Source organism: Trachypithecus francoisi, unplaced genomic scaffold, assembly GCF_009764315.1.
Source record: "Trachypithecus francoisi isolate TF-2019V2 unplaced genomic scaffold, Tfra_2.0 Lachesis_group0, whole genome shotgun sequence".
Classification (NCBI taxonomy): Eukaryota; Metazoa; Chordata; class Mammalia; order Primates; family Cercopithecidae; genus Trachypithecus; species Trachypithecus francoisi.
Window position 1 is genome coordinate 133,671,820 of NW_022681453.1, and position 13,993 is coordinate 133,685,812.

Genomic DNA, 13,993 nt, shown 5'->3' on the forward strand with positions numbered 1-13,993 from the left:
TACGGAAGTGAGTTCACTTGGTAAATAGGTAGAGAATGCAGTAACTGGGTCAGATGAAAGTATATACAACCATCAGTTTCACATTAAGCCTTTACACATATGTCCTACTCTGATCAAATGGGAGATTTGCCTAACACACCCAGAACTTTCTTTCATTTGTATTTTTTTTTTTTTTTTTTTTTGAGATGGAGTCTTGCTCTGTCACCCAGGCTGGAGTGCAGTGGCTGGATCTCAGCTCACTGCAAGCTCTGCCTCCCAGGTTTACGCCATTCTCCTGCCTCAGCCTCCCGAGTAGCTGGGACTACAGGCGCCCGCCACCTCGCCCGGCTAGTTTTTTTTTTGTATTTTTTAGTAGAGACGGGGTTTCACTGTGTTAGCCAGGATGGTCTCGATCTCCTTACCTCGTGATCCACCCGTCTCGGCCTCCCAAAGTGCTGGGATTACAGGCTTGAGCCACCGCGCCCGGCCTCATTTGTATTTTTAATAAAGCTGTTCTCCAAGCCATAAACTCTCTCTAGGTCTTTCCACCTGCTCTTTATTCTCAAGAATGGGACATCAAAATCTCATGCATTCTTCAGGGACAAGTCAACACCTTCCAAGGTTTCTTTCCACTGGCCTAACTCTTACGTGTGCGATATTACAAAGTTCAATATCTTTGGTGTCAGAGACAAATCCTCACTCCTCCTTTTGCTCCTTAGGGTCAGAACCTCAGTTTTCCATCTGTGTAAATTGGGATAAAAATATTTACCTTATCTGGTTATTTTGATTGTTAAATAAGATACACTCATGGAAGCCACCCCCACAACAGGTCAGTATTTTTTCCTCTCTCCCTTCTTTCTTTCCTCTCACCCTTCCTTCCCCAATTCTCTTAGCATTTTTAAACCTAATTTGTTGAAAACACAGAATTCTTCTTTGAAGTTTGTGGCCCTTTGCCTGGTTGAGTATAAGGTTCTTGTAGGTAGATATTGTGTCTGTGTGCCCTCACAGCAGTATTTTTAATGTAGTAATAATGTAGTAAATGTCTGTCAAATGAATATATTTCAGGCACTAATGGATACAAGATAACGTGAATAGAGAGGACTTTGGGGCTGGTCTAGAATGCATGGCACATCTGTTGGGCAGTCTGGAGCAGAAGCCAAAGTGATATGTTGATATTAACGTGGAGCCCAATGTTTCTGAATGGCAAGAGATTTCTGAACTCCAGCTTGTTGACTTACAGAGTCATCCATCCCCAGGAGGACCAGCAATGGGATGGTGGTCATCCCTCCATGGACCCATTCCTGTAGAGACACAAAGCCATCCCGGTCGTAGTCCATCCCTTGCAGCATCTCCTTCAATATCTGTGGAATCCGAAGAGCAATCATTGTCCACTTTCATCATCAACCTGTCTACCTGCCTTCTGCCTCTGCTGTCTTGTTGGTCTTGCATTATCTGGTTTGTGTTTTACCCTTTCCCCTCCCCTTAAGTGTGAATAGAGCAGATTGGGAGTGAGGAGGTCGGGCTTCCAGATCTGGCTCTGCCCTTGGGCCTTGGGTCAGTCACCCTGACTCTGTGGGCTCTGGTTTGCTTATCTGTAAAAATGGAAATAATATTGTTGTGTTTGCAACACTGTAGCAGGGATTAGAGAAAATGAATGTAAAGTGAATAATAAAATACCTGACACATAGGAGCCCCCAAATGTAATTATTACAATTCATGTTATCTGGTGATTGAGGAAAATCTCTACAATTCTTTCTAACCGAAATCTCTTCAGTTCTCTCTAAATTCTTTGATTGATGAATTTCTGTTATAACATTTTAGCACTGGTGAAAAGATTAGCATGGTTATTTCAGTTATGTCTGCACATTTTCCTGATGCCTACATTTTTCCTATCAGAGAGGTAGGAGGTAAAGTGCAGGACTCCAAAGAAGCTGCCTATAAGAAGATGAGTCTGGGAGCACCTGCAGAGTAAACACTCATTCATGTCCTGAGTGTGTCCCCCTCCCATCTCGGAAGCTCACTCCAAAGCCACCCCATCCTTACAGAAACTCACAGGCCTCAGCTCTGTGGGATCCCACTCCAGGTACTGGGCAATATGCAGCATTTGGTTGACAATGCAATCCATCTCCTAGAAAATAGCAAAGGGAGAAAATATCAAAAGGAGACAACCAAAAGTGTGTCCTTAAGAGCTGAACTCAAAATTAAGCCCAGTGGGAAGAGGGACAGGGCAGGGCAAGAGAAGAAGCTGGTGCAGTAACTGGCATTTTGTGAGGAGCTCAGTTTATTTCTGTCTCGACCACAAAGCTCACGAGAAGCACAGAGCATGCATAAGCTGGAGGTATGCAAACAGCTCATGAACACTGACTTTCTCCTGGACCCACCTTCCTTCCCTTATTCTGTGCTTTAACTTGGAACGCATAGAAAGCACTCCTGTTTTTATCCCTCTTTGTGATTATCACTTCCACAAATACTTACAAAGCAAGGCAGGTTTCTCCTGTCACTTCTTATCACTCATCCCCACAGCTTTAGCAACTTGGGATCCATCTCCCGACTCAAGGCCAGCTTCTCTTGCATGGAGGGTTACTGTGTGTGTCTTAGCTCAGGTACCATGATCTTGATTCCTTTTGTTATCTCCTCTGTTTCCTTTTTACCATGGTCCAGCCCTTAGCCCAGGAGTCCGTGAACAGGAAACTCATGAGGAATATGTTTACTTGATGAATAAGCCCTTTGGTACTGAGGCCAGGCTCCATCTAAAACCTCACAGAATTGTTGGCTGCCAATGAGTCAGTGTTCTGAGAGCCCCGCTGAAACATACCAGACTGCAGAGGCATTTGGTGTCAATGTTAGCACCACTTAGGCACCAGTTAAGATGTTCATAGTAAGATTGCTTTGGGAGGACATGTTGTAGACTGAAGCAAGGTTCAAAAGTGTTACCTCCACCAGATAGAATGCTGGGTCAAAATAGCAAGCTAAAACCAAGCAGGGATTTTAAAAAATTATATTTCATTTAAATTAAGAAACAATCCATTGTAAAACTACAGGATAGGCCAGTAGATGAGGGTAAGAAAGGGGCACAAAGGTGGGGAGAGGTTTCGACAGAAGTTCCAATAGAAAAGAACTTGTGAATCTGGTTGGGTCCAAGATTTAATGAGAAAATGTAATTCGGGAACCAAGAATTGGATTCAGTCTTGGGCTATGTAAATAGAAGCAGAGTTGGCAGATTTCAAAAAGAAAAAGTTATCCTGAGGTCTTCCTGGTCAGGCCATGTTTGGACACTTAAAGGGTCATAGGGGATGGATTCTGTTCTGTGCCACATTTCAGGAATGGCATTGACAAACCAGAGCTTGTCCAAAGTGGATATTTAAGCCCGCCTTATGAGTACCAGCATAGGAATAGGGAAATTTAAGCTTGGAGAAGATTTTAGGGGAGATGTGATAGCACCTTCAAATACTCGAAGGTCTATTGTATGGGATAGGTATTCCACTTGTCCTGGCCAGGTACGGGGGACAGAAGGAAGCAGAAGGATGTAGGGAAGGGAGGAGTTGAGGACTGGCTATTTTGGCCTCCCTGCTGGGTTGAGGGAGAAGGGGAGCAGAAGCAGGTTTTGAGTTGAAAATGATTCCCCAGCAGACAGAGGAGTGCCTGTTTTTGGGAAGGAAGCCCTCTCCAGCCTCACCTCCAGCAGTGGAATGGCTGTCTTAAGGTAGTGGATGACCTCCCCATTACTGGGAGTCCATATACCAGGGATTCCAGGTGGAAGGTTGAATCAGATAACTCTTTTGAGATATGCTTCAGTCCACCAATATTACCTTTAAAATGTATCTGGAATTTAACAACTTCTTACCACCTGCAACGATTCTGCCCTGCACAAGTCTACCACCATTTCACGCCTTGATTATTTCAATGGCCTCCTAACCAGTATCCCTGCTTGCATTCCCTCTGTCACCCAGGTTGGAGTGCAGTGGCACAATCTCAGCTTATAGCAACCTCTACCTCCCAGGTTCAATGATTCTCCGACCTCAGCCTCCCATGTAGCTGGGACTACAGGCACCTGCCACCATGCTTGGCTAATTTATTTTGTATTTTTAGTAGAGACAGGGTTTTGCCATGTTGGCTAGGCTGGTCTCAAACTCCTGACCTCAAGTCATCTGCCCGCCTCAGCCTCCCAAAGTGCTGGGATTATAGGCGTGAGCCGCCACACCCGGAGTAGAGTGATTCTATTAAAACATAAGTCAATCACATCACTCTTCTCCTCAAAATCGTCAATGATTCTCCATTTCTCTGAAGTAAAAGATAAACACTTTTTTTTTTTTTTTTGAGATAGAGTCTCCCTCTGTCACCCAGGTTGGAGTAAGTGACATGATCTTGCCTCACTGCAGCCTCCAACTCCAGAGTTCAAGCAATTCTCTTGCCTCAGCCTCCGGAGTAGCTGGGACTACAGGCGTGCACCACCACTCCCGGCTAATTTTTGTATTTTTAGTACAGATGGAGTTTCACCATATTGGTCAGGCTGGTCTCGAACTCCTGACCTCGTGATCCACCCGCCTCGGCCTCCCAAAGTGCTGGGATTACAGGCGTGAGCCACGCACCTGGCTAAAGATAAACACTTTTAATCACCTAAAAAATTTAACATGCTTTGCAAACTCCCCACTCCCCTACCCCCATCCCATGACTTCTCTAATCTCATTCCCTCGCTCTGATCTCAGCTGTTTACTCATTCTGCTCCATTCACACTGGCCTGGAGTGAATCTTCTAACATCCTAGGCACCCTCAGGATCCTCACACTCACTGTTCTTTCTCCTGGAAGGCTCTTCCCCTAGACTTACTCCTTCACCTCCTTCATGCCTCTGTTCAGATGCCCCGTCCTAGAAAGGCATTCCTTGGCCACCCTCACTAAAGCTGCAACTTCTTCCAACACTTCCCCTCCTTTATTTTTATTCTTAGCACCCATCTCTACCTGACACATGTTTTTACTATGCTGCTTAGTGTCTGTGCTTGGACTAGAATGAAAACTTCATGAGGGCATGGAAGTTTGTCAGTTGGCTACACTGCCATACCCCCAGTGCTTAGAAGAGTGCCTGACATAATGCAGACACTCAGTAAATATGTGATGACCAAATGCTTGAGAATCTGTGATCCTCTGGATGTTCCCGCAGATGACCCAAGCCACAGCACTGCAATGTGGCTGAAGGGCCACAGTGCTTCCCACAGAGACACCCTGGGGTTTAGAGGGAATTGGGATGATTCAGTTGGTCTAGTGGACTTGTTCCCTTTCTTCCTTCCTCTGGTCTGACTCAACCCCTTGCATCTCAACCTCAGGGCCTTCCTGTTAATGAGCCCTATCTCTGACATTGACAGTCAGGATCACATGGCCTATCTGACTCTGTGTGCCTTCTTCTCTTTCCATCCTTTCCTTTTACTCCATGAGCCTTGACTGATCCTTGCCTATTCCTGAAGGGGTAAGGGTGAGTCTCAGGCTTTCTCAGGTGCAACAGGATGGGAACATGACCTGACATTAGAGCAGACAGAACCAGACACCTAGGCTAGTGCCCTGGAGTAGGAGAAGCAGCCAAGGGTGATGGAAAGCACATCAGCAGTGACCAGCAGCCTCCTTCCTCACACATCAGCAGTGACCAGCAGCCTCCTTCCTCACACATCAGCAGTGACCAGCAGCCTCCTTCCTCACACATCAGCAGTGACCAGCAGCCTCCTTCCTCACACATCAGCAGTGACCAGCAGCCTCCTTCCTCACACATCAGCAGTGACCAGCAGCCTCCTTCCTCTCACATCAGCAGTGACCAGCAGCCTCCTTTCTCGTGCCCTTTTCCCCTAGTCTTTTTGCCTCCCCTGCCCTCTCCTCTTGGCCTCAGGACTCCTGCAGGAAATTGCAGGAGGACCTTGTGAACTGAACGGGAATTTAAACTAGGTGACATGCTAAAGCATCCCTCCATCCTGAGATTTGATGATCCCAGGCTTCGAGAGTGAAAAGGTAAGTTGGCATTCACGCTCTGCAAGGCTGGCCCTTAGGAAATAGCAGGTGGAGAGGGCCTAGTCGGATTTCCTCAGCCTGCATGGAGACATTGTTATTACTATAAAGACAGAACTGAACATTTTCAGATTCTTCCTCTGCTTGCTCCCTGCTCCCCCAGCCTTTCTCAGGTCCGTGAGGGATATTTAGAGTGAGAACTTACCGCTTGGTCCAGGAGACCGTTCTCATCTGAATCATAGAGGCGAAACATGACTGTAAGAAACACAGAGGTAAGCCTTGAGGTGTCCTTTAAGAAGCAGGGATGGCTGAAGTTTTGATGCTGCCAAGTTTTTAGATTAGTTCTGTCACCACTGTGACGAAGGCTGTGGCAGCCAGCTGTTCCTCCCTCTGAGCGCAGAGTCTGACTTCCTTAAGGAGAGGCTGGGCCAAGGGAGGAGAACCACCCGGCTTCTGGACCTGCCTAAGCAATACTTATGTGGCTGATGAAGTCCAGGTCATGAGTGTGATTCCCTGGGGAGCACGAACACCTTTCAGTGTCACTAGAACACAACCTAAAGCAAATGCCCAGCTGGGGGTGGGGCAGAGGCACCAGCATTTTGCTTCTATTGAGCATAGAAAGTGTAGAGTTAGGCAGATTTAAATCCTAGGGCTGCCCTGCCACTTCTGGGGGGTGCCCAATAAGTTATTTAACTTCTTTGAGCTCAGCTTCCTTATCTATAAAGTGGAGATAATAATAGCTGGTTTCTCCTAGGATTATTATGAAGATTAATGTGTAACTGATAGGCCAAATCAACTGGGCTTAGAACATAGAAAACACCCAACAGATGTCACTAATTTTTATTTTCCTTTTAAAATGAACATTTATATATAGCATTTAACATATACAAGGTATTGTCCTATATACTTTCTCATTATTGCTTAATCCTTAATAATGCTATGAGGTAGTTGTTACAGAAGCCATTTTTTCCTTTTTCTAAAAGGTATTTGGAAACATGCTATTCAGAAACATCTTCAATCATGTTCTAACTGCGGGGAGGTGATGTAGGATAAGGAAGTTCGGGGAGAAAATTTTGGACAAGGAATTACACGTTTACTTATGGGACCTGGAAACCTATATTTTACTCAACCAAAAGACAAAGATCCTGTCTGTGGTCTCATAAGTCAGGATGCTAGGAAGTAGAGATAAGCATTTCTTCATTTTCCTGCTTTTTTTTTTTTTTGGGTTGGAGTGTCGCTCTTGTCGCCCAGGCTGGAGCGTAATGGCGCGATCTTGGCTCACTGCAATCTCTGCCTCCCTGGTTCAAGTGATTCTCCTGCCTCACCCTCCCGAGTAGCTGGGATTACAAGCATGTATCACCACGCCCGGCTAATTTTGTTCTTTTGGTAGAGACGGGATTTCTCCATGTTGGTCAGGCTGGTCTCAAATTCCTGACCTCAGGGGATCCGCCCGCCTCAGCCTTCCAAAGTGCTGGGATTACAGGCATGAGCCTCTGTGCTCCCTGGCCTTTCCTGCTATTCTTTAAAACCCTTCATCATGCCTGCTTTCTCTGTGGAGCACCCATTCGGTGCAACACCTCGGGGCAGGTATCAGCCCGGTCCCCTTATTTCTGCTAAGTTGCCCTTGTGTCGTCATTTCCTCCTAGATGTTTTAATGTCTCTGTACCTTGTGTTTTTTTCAGGGGTGCATCGCTGGTCGAAGTCAAAGTCCTTTAAAGGTAGGGTCATGGGCTTGCGATTCTTTGTGATTCGTCAGAAGGTCCCAGTCTGAGGCATGTATCATATGCTGATGACTCACCCAGCAGATGGTTGAATGACATAAACAGACCTTTTCTGCTAGCATTATTCCAGGTCTCTGGGCCTAGGCGACTCTCCAACGCTGACCTCTCTCTGGTCCTACTGTGCATGAACAATAGAACTAGAAAGGCCTGAGTAAGCATCCTAATTTTAGCAGTGTAACCTTGGACAAGTCTTTTAACCCTCTTGTGCCTTCCTTCTAGGTTACAGTGAGGTTAAAATGAGAAGGCATTCAAAGTGCTGAGCAAATATAAGGTGTTTATTAATGATAGTTGTTCTTGTTATTATTGCATTGGCAATAGGTGTGGGACTTCAGTCTATTATTTCCAAAAAATACATGCTTGGTTTTTACAAAGAAAAGTTTAACTTGTTTTCCGTACTTAAAGTTAAGGAAGGATATAAATTGATATGGTTTAGTAAAAAGCAAACCAAAATGAAAACTCTATATGACCAAATTTCTGCAACAAAAGACTTGCAGGCCGGGCATGGTGGCTCACACCTCTAATCCCAGCACTTTGGGAGGCTGACGCGGGTGGATCATCTGAGGTCAGGAGTTCGAGACCAGCCTGACCAACATGGTGAGACCCTGTCTCTACCAAAAATACAAAAATTAGCTGGGCATGGCGGCGGGCACCTGTAATTCCAGCTACTCAGGAGGCTGAGGCAGGAGAATCGCTTGAACCTGGGAGGCAGAGTTGCTGGGAGCAGAGATCATGCCACTGAATTCCAGCCCGGGCAACAACAGTGAAACTCCGTCTCAAAAAAAAAAAAAAAATTTGCAAGGAAAAAATTAGCAAAAGATGGAGAGGGATCCGAAAGATTAAAAGAGAGTGAAGACACATAATAACCAGTGGTGATGTATGAATTTTACTTGGATCCTGATTCAAACAAACAGTTAAAAATATCTAAGATAATTGGAAAAATGTGAATACTATTTGATAATAGTAAAAGGAATCATTTTCTTTGGCTGTGATGATGGTATTGAGGTTATATTAAAGAAATAGAGTCTGTGAATTTAGAAGTATGTACTGAAATATTTACAGATAAAATTATATGATGCCTGGAATTTGCTTCAAAATACTCTGAGGCAGAGGGAATGGGTGGGAGGTATAAACACAACGAGACTGACCATGAGTTGATCATTGCTGAAGCTGGGGGATGGGGCCATGGACGTTCACTATGCTCTCTACTTTTATCTTTGAAATTTTCTATAATAACAAGTTTTAACGTTTCTTTCATGGCCATGATAAGACTCAGTTGGAGAGTCATTAATATAAAACAATCTGTCACCTTCTCTTTGGTAGTTACCAATAAATACAGTGCCTGAAATTCAAAATCCAGCTAAATGCTGGAAATAATGTGATGTTTCACTTTTAACATTAGCTGGAAGAAAACAGCAAGCTGCTACATTTGCCACCAAACTAGCACTTAAGGCTTGCAGTTGTTAACACTTCGAACCTATGGGAGAGATTTTAAGCTCAGCTAATGAGCAAACTGCTTCATTTTGTTTTTGGCAAGAGTTAACCTTTGGCAGACTTCCCTTGCTTATGTTTAAGTTTTGTTGACTAGTCTTATTATTAACTTGAATTTTGACTTTGGCTATAACGTACATTTTTTTTTTTTTTTGCCTTGCTGTCTACTTAAGTTCCCAAGAGAAGTAATGACAATACAATTTTTTTAACAAGGTCCTATCATCTCCTATTTTTTAAAAGTATGTCTGTAGGCTCACAGAAGCCAGAGAAACCATCCCTGGACTGAATCATCTACAAGACTGCAGGCTGTTTCAGCCACTGTGAACTTTCTGCCCCCAGCTCTTACTCTCCTCCTGGAGACATGTTTTTAAAACCTACTTTAGTAGCACCACCAAACCGAGCTCAACTCCTTTAATTAACTGGCCTCCTCCTTCTCTAGAGGCCAATAATCTTGGGGTGGGGCGTAGGTAGAGAAATGGACAAAGCCTTATCAAGACAGAGATTGATGAGATCTCAAGAAAAGAATATTTCCTCATAAACAGTTGTCTGGGCACAGAATAGGGGGAAGGAGAACAGATGTTGAATATCTTTCTTTAAAAAGTCTATTAAGAGGAGGTAGCAGTTTTCTGAGTAAAGGCTTTCAGGAAGTCCTGCCAGCAAAGCAAGGAAGTCTTGACCGCTTGATGGAACCCCTTTCCCTTTCCAGATTCTGGTTCTCAATGCCTGGGTTTCAGATGCCTTTCCCACATGATACACAACTGGTACTATGTCCCAGGGTGGATTCTAGGAGTTGTTCATATCACTGCTGGTAACAGGACAAAGAAACCTCCCCAAAGACGCAGGACCTATATCCGTGATACCAGCTCAATCTCCAGTGTGTTCAGGAATAATGGACAGAACCCCAGATCTTTCTCTAGGAAAAAGATGAAGCCCCTTGACAGGGTGAGCACTTACACTCCAGCTTATCCTGAGGCCTCCCTGTCTCCAGCAGGGACAGGTAGCACACAACATCCTTCAGGTACACCACAGGGGATTCCAAGCTTGAAGACCGAGGGACGGGGGGTTCCGGGGGGTTTGCAGCCACTTGGTCTTCAGTTGGTGCTTGCTTCTCAGCCATATTTGGTTCTGTGATAGGCAAAATGAAAACATCCAAGGGCATTTTCTGTTTAGTAAATATGAACCCCTCTTTGTTACCCCATCCTTTTCATGGTAGAGGCAAGAATTTTGTAGCAGTGTCTTCAAAAGCTTTGGTTACATAGATGTGATCAAATTAGTGGCCCTAGAAATCCAACTTGTGGAGTTCATATTCTCCGAAGGGATCCCATGCTGACCCCTTTAAGAGTCGATTTCCTTGCAGGAAATTCATCTATACTCTGAATATTCAGAAAAGATGATGGTGATTATTGGTAATATCAATAATCAACAGATAAATGTCATATGGCCTACTTTTATGGGAACACACTCAACTTGTAGAAGTAATTTTGGCTGGGATTTCAAAATGGTAAATGGCCAACAGTCATTTCTTAACAGACCTTGCAATTTTCTTTTCAAACACATTTAAACACACATAAAGGATGAATATTCAAAAGAGAAAACTGGGATTGATAATCAACGAATCTCCAGAAACTAGGAAGAACTCAAACTAACTGCAAGTCCAATCATTTGGATGAAGAAAATGCAGAAAGTGGATTATTGTACCACAAGAATGGGGTAAGTTTTCCCTTTACAATTTCTGCTTTCTAAGATAGGAAAACACTTTGTCTCTTCCACACTTTGTCCTCTGGTTCAGAAAGATCTATTACTAACAAGAAAATAGGGTACCCCTATTTTCCTGTGTGAATTCTACTTTTTGAAACACTTTGAGTGCTGTCTTCCCTCTCTACCTCCATGCTCATCAGAAATGATCTCTTAATATCTGCTAGGAGTGTACAACTCACAGAAAACAACAAACCAGGGAACAAAGGGAAGGCGGGCAGTGGAAAATCCAATATTTGAGGTGTTGTAATATTACACCACCAAGTAACAAAGTACTGAAGGTAGAGGTAGTGGGAGAGACAGCCTTGATAGTAATGTCTGTTGAGGAAGGCAATGTTACCTGTACACTCTTCATTCGGAGAAACAAACAACCAAGCAATGGAAGCAAACATTCCATTTTAGGCAAGCAGGGCTGTGCTAGATGAAAGCCTTCCAGGTTCCAGGGATTCGGTTGTGGGTCTGAGAAGGGAGTTAACAATCATCCAGATGGACAATAGGAGAGACCAAAGGTCACTGACACACTTTGTATATTACAAAGGGCCTCATGAAGAAACCAAGATGGAGCCTATGAAACGCAGCCGCAAAGTAAGGAAAGAAAGCTTCATCCTGAGGTCTCAGAAGACCAGATTTTCAAAAGTAATTTTCTGCTGGACAAGACCCTTAGCAGGATGCAAGAAGATATCACCTTTATTAAACAAAAGCAGAAAGCCTCAGGGTTCTACAAGTAGAGATGAAAATACAATAGGATGAGATAAAGATAAGGATAGTGTGAGATGGGGAGGTTGTAATAAAATTACATATTTAATGAAGTATTAAGATTGTCACTGGAGGAAAACATGGGAACAGGACTTTGTACTGTGTGGTCCATTATACCCAAAGTTATTGCTAGGTCCTCAGATTATTCATCAATTAACACACGATCAATAACTTCTACTTGACTAAATGGATTGACAGAGACCAGATTTACCCTCTCACCTAAAACAGTGACAGAACTGGACAAAATGTATGAAACAATGGTTCATAGGACATTACATTATCAGGGAGGTCCAAACACTGATCTCTGAGAAGATGAGACGACTCCTACAACGGCCACATCAGACTGTTTGGAAAGAGCTTCTAGGCTGCAGCACAGAGAGGGTAAGCTAGGCCAACCCTGGCAGTCTCTCTGAGTGGAGGTGAAGCTGGAATCTGGAACCCATGGTGGCTAGGGTTCACAGAGCAGGCACTGGAGAGGAGGGGATGCACAGAGAGCTAGCTCTGAATATGTGTAGAAGGTCCGCTTTCCGTAACAGCAGAGAGTTCCCTTCAGTTATTCAGTTGAGTAGAATTAGCACACTTGTGGAAGGAAAACACCTAAGGCTGGGGAAAGAACTAGGATTAGAGGGAATAATCCCTGGAATGCAAAGAGAACCAGGAGTGATGCCTATTCCCACCAACCAGGGTAGAAAACCCCCGTGATTCATGAATCATCGATAGAGTATTCAGAAGCATTGTTTCTCAGTAGTGAGAAAATGCCTTTCTGGTCCTGTCCAGTGAAGTTTAAAAGATAGATTCAAAAAGATCAGACTGTGTCCAAGTAACCTAACTGTACCTAAAAACAAAGCTCAGGAGTATTTGGAGGAATGTGAAAATCCAGAACTCAACATTTAGTGAAGAGGTACCATAAATTCTATACAAATTCTTCCAGAAAATTTAAGAGGAGGGAATCCTACGCAACCCATTTTTGAGGCCAGCATTACTCTAAAGCCAAAAACAGACAATGACATGACAAGACATGAATATGCAAATCAATATCCCTCATGAACACAGAGGCAAACGTTCTTAATGTTTTAGCAAATTGAGCCTCATAATACGTAAAAAGAAATTAAATAAGACCAAATAAACAAACAATTAAGAACATGAAAAGACACTCAACATCATTAAAGCACAAGAATATTTAGGCCGGGCGCGGTGGCTCAAGCCTGTAATCCCAGCACTTTGGGAGGCCGAGGCGGGCGGATCACAAGGTCAGGAGATCGAGACCATCCTGGCTAACACGGTGAAACCCCGTCTCTACTAAAAACTACAAAAAACTAGCTGGGCGAGGTGGTGGGCGCCTGTAGTCCCAGCTACTCGGGAGGCTGAGGCAGGAGAATGGCGTGAACCCGGGAGGCGGAGCTTGCAGTGAGCTGAGATCTGGCCAGTGCACTCCAGCTTGGGTGACAGAGCGAGACTCCGTCTCAAAAAAAAAAAAAAAAAAAAAAAAGAATATTTATAACACTTTTATTTATAATAATCATTAACTGGAAGCAATCTAAATGTCCATCAGTAGGTTAACAGACGAACAAATTGTGGAATATCTATATATTAAAACACTAATCAGCAACTAAAATATGTGAACTGTTGATACATACAAAACGGATAAATCTCGAAATTATTATGTGGAGTGGAAAAAGGCAGACCCAAGAGTAGACAGTGTATGATTCCATGTATATAAAATCTAGACAATGCAATCTAATATATATGGCAGAAAGCAGATCAGTAGTTGTATGGGGATGAAGCATGGGTGGGTAAAGAGGGTGAAAAAAAGGGATTACAAAGAAAACTTTTAGAGATTATGGGTATGTTCACTATATTAATTGTGGTACTAGTTTTACAGGTATATACATATGTCAAAACTTATTAATTAATTAATTATACACTTAAAACATGCAATTTATGCCAATTTATACCTCAATCCTTGGATCTTTAACCATTTCTCTAGTTTTCACTGAAGTCTGCTGCTCACTCCTGTCATAGAGATGCAGGGGTCCGGGAAGACTGAGAGGCACTGCCATTGTCCCATTATGAATGACAGTGTCCTTCCTCTTCATTCTGCCTTATATGAACTACCCTTAACCTATGGCCATCTGAGTATGTCCCTCAGGTACCACCTGTATAAAAGGCCAACACCCTCTTCCAGATCGCAGAGGTTCTGTCCTGGTGCCATGTCCTAAACCCTTTCATATGAGGGCTCTTGGGCAGA

The 13,993-nt window shown here is 43.7% G+C and overlaps 1 protein-coding gene across 8 annotated transcripts in view; it reads right to left on the reverse strand.

Annotated features, from left to right (window-relative positions):
• The window catches only part of DGKG (diacylglycerol kinase gamma), a 217,004-nt gene that overhangs the window by 129,562 nt on the left and 73,449 nt on the right, over nt 1-13,993 (reverse strand). For all 8 annotated transcript variants that reach the window (XR_004437236.1, XM_033211966.1, XM_033211963.1 and 5 more), the window contains exons 6-9: nt 10,189-10,359; nt 6,171-6,220; nt 2,033-2,107; nt 1,218-1,340 (exon numbers count right to left, since the gene is read on the reverse strand). Coding sequence is in view for 7 of the 8 variants with exons in the window: in XM_033211966.1 (XP_033067857.1) it covers nt 1,218-1,340; nt 2,033-2,107; nt 6,171-6,220; nt 10,189-10,359 (419 nt within the window). In the remaining variant the exon portion in view is untranslated. The remainder of the gene's footprint in view (nt 1-1,217; nt 1,341-2,032; nt 2,108-6,170; nt 6,221-10,188; nt 10,360-13,993) is intronic.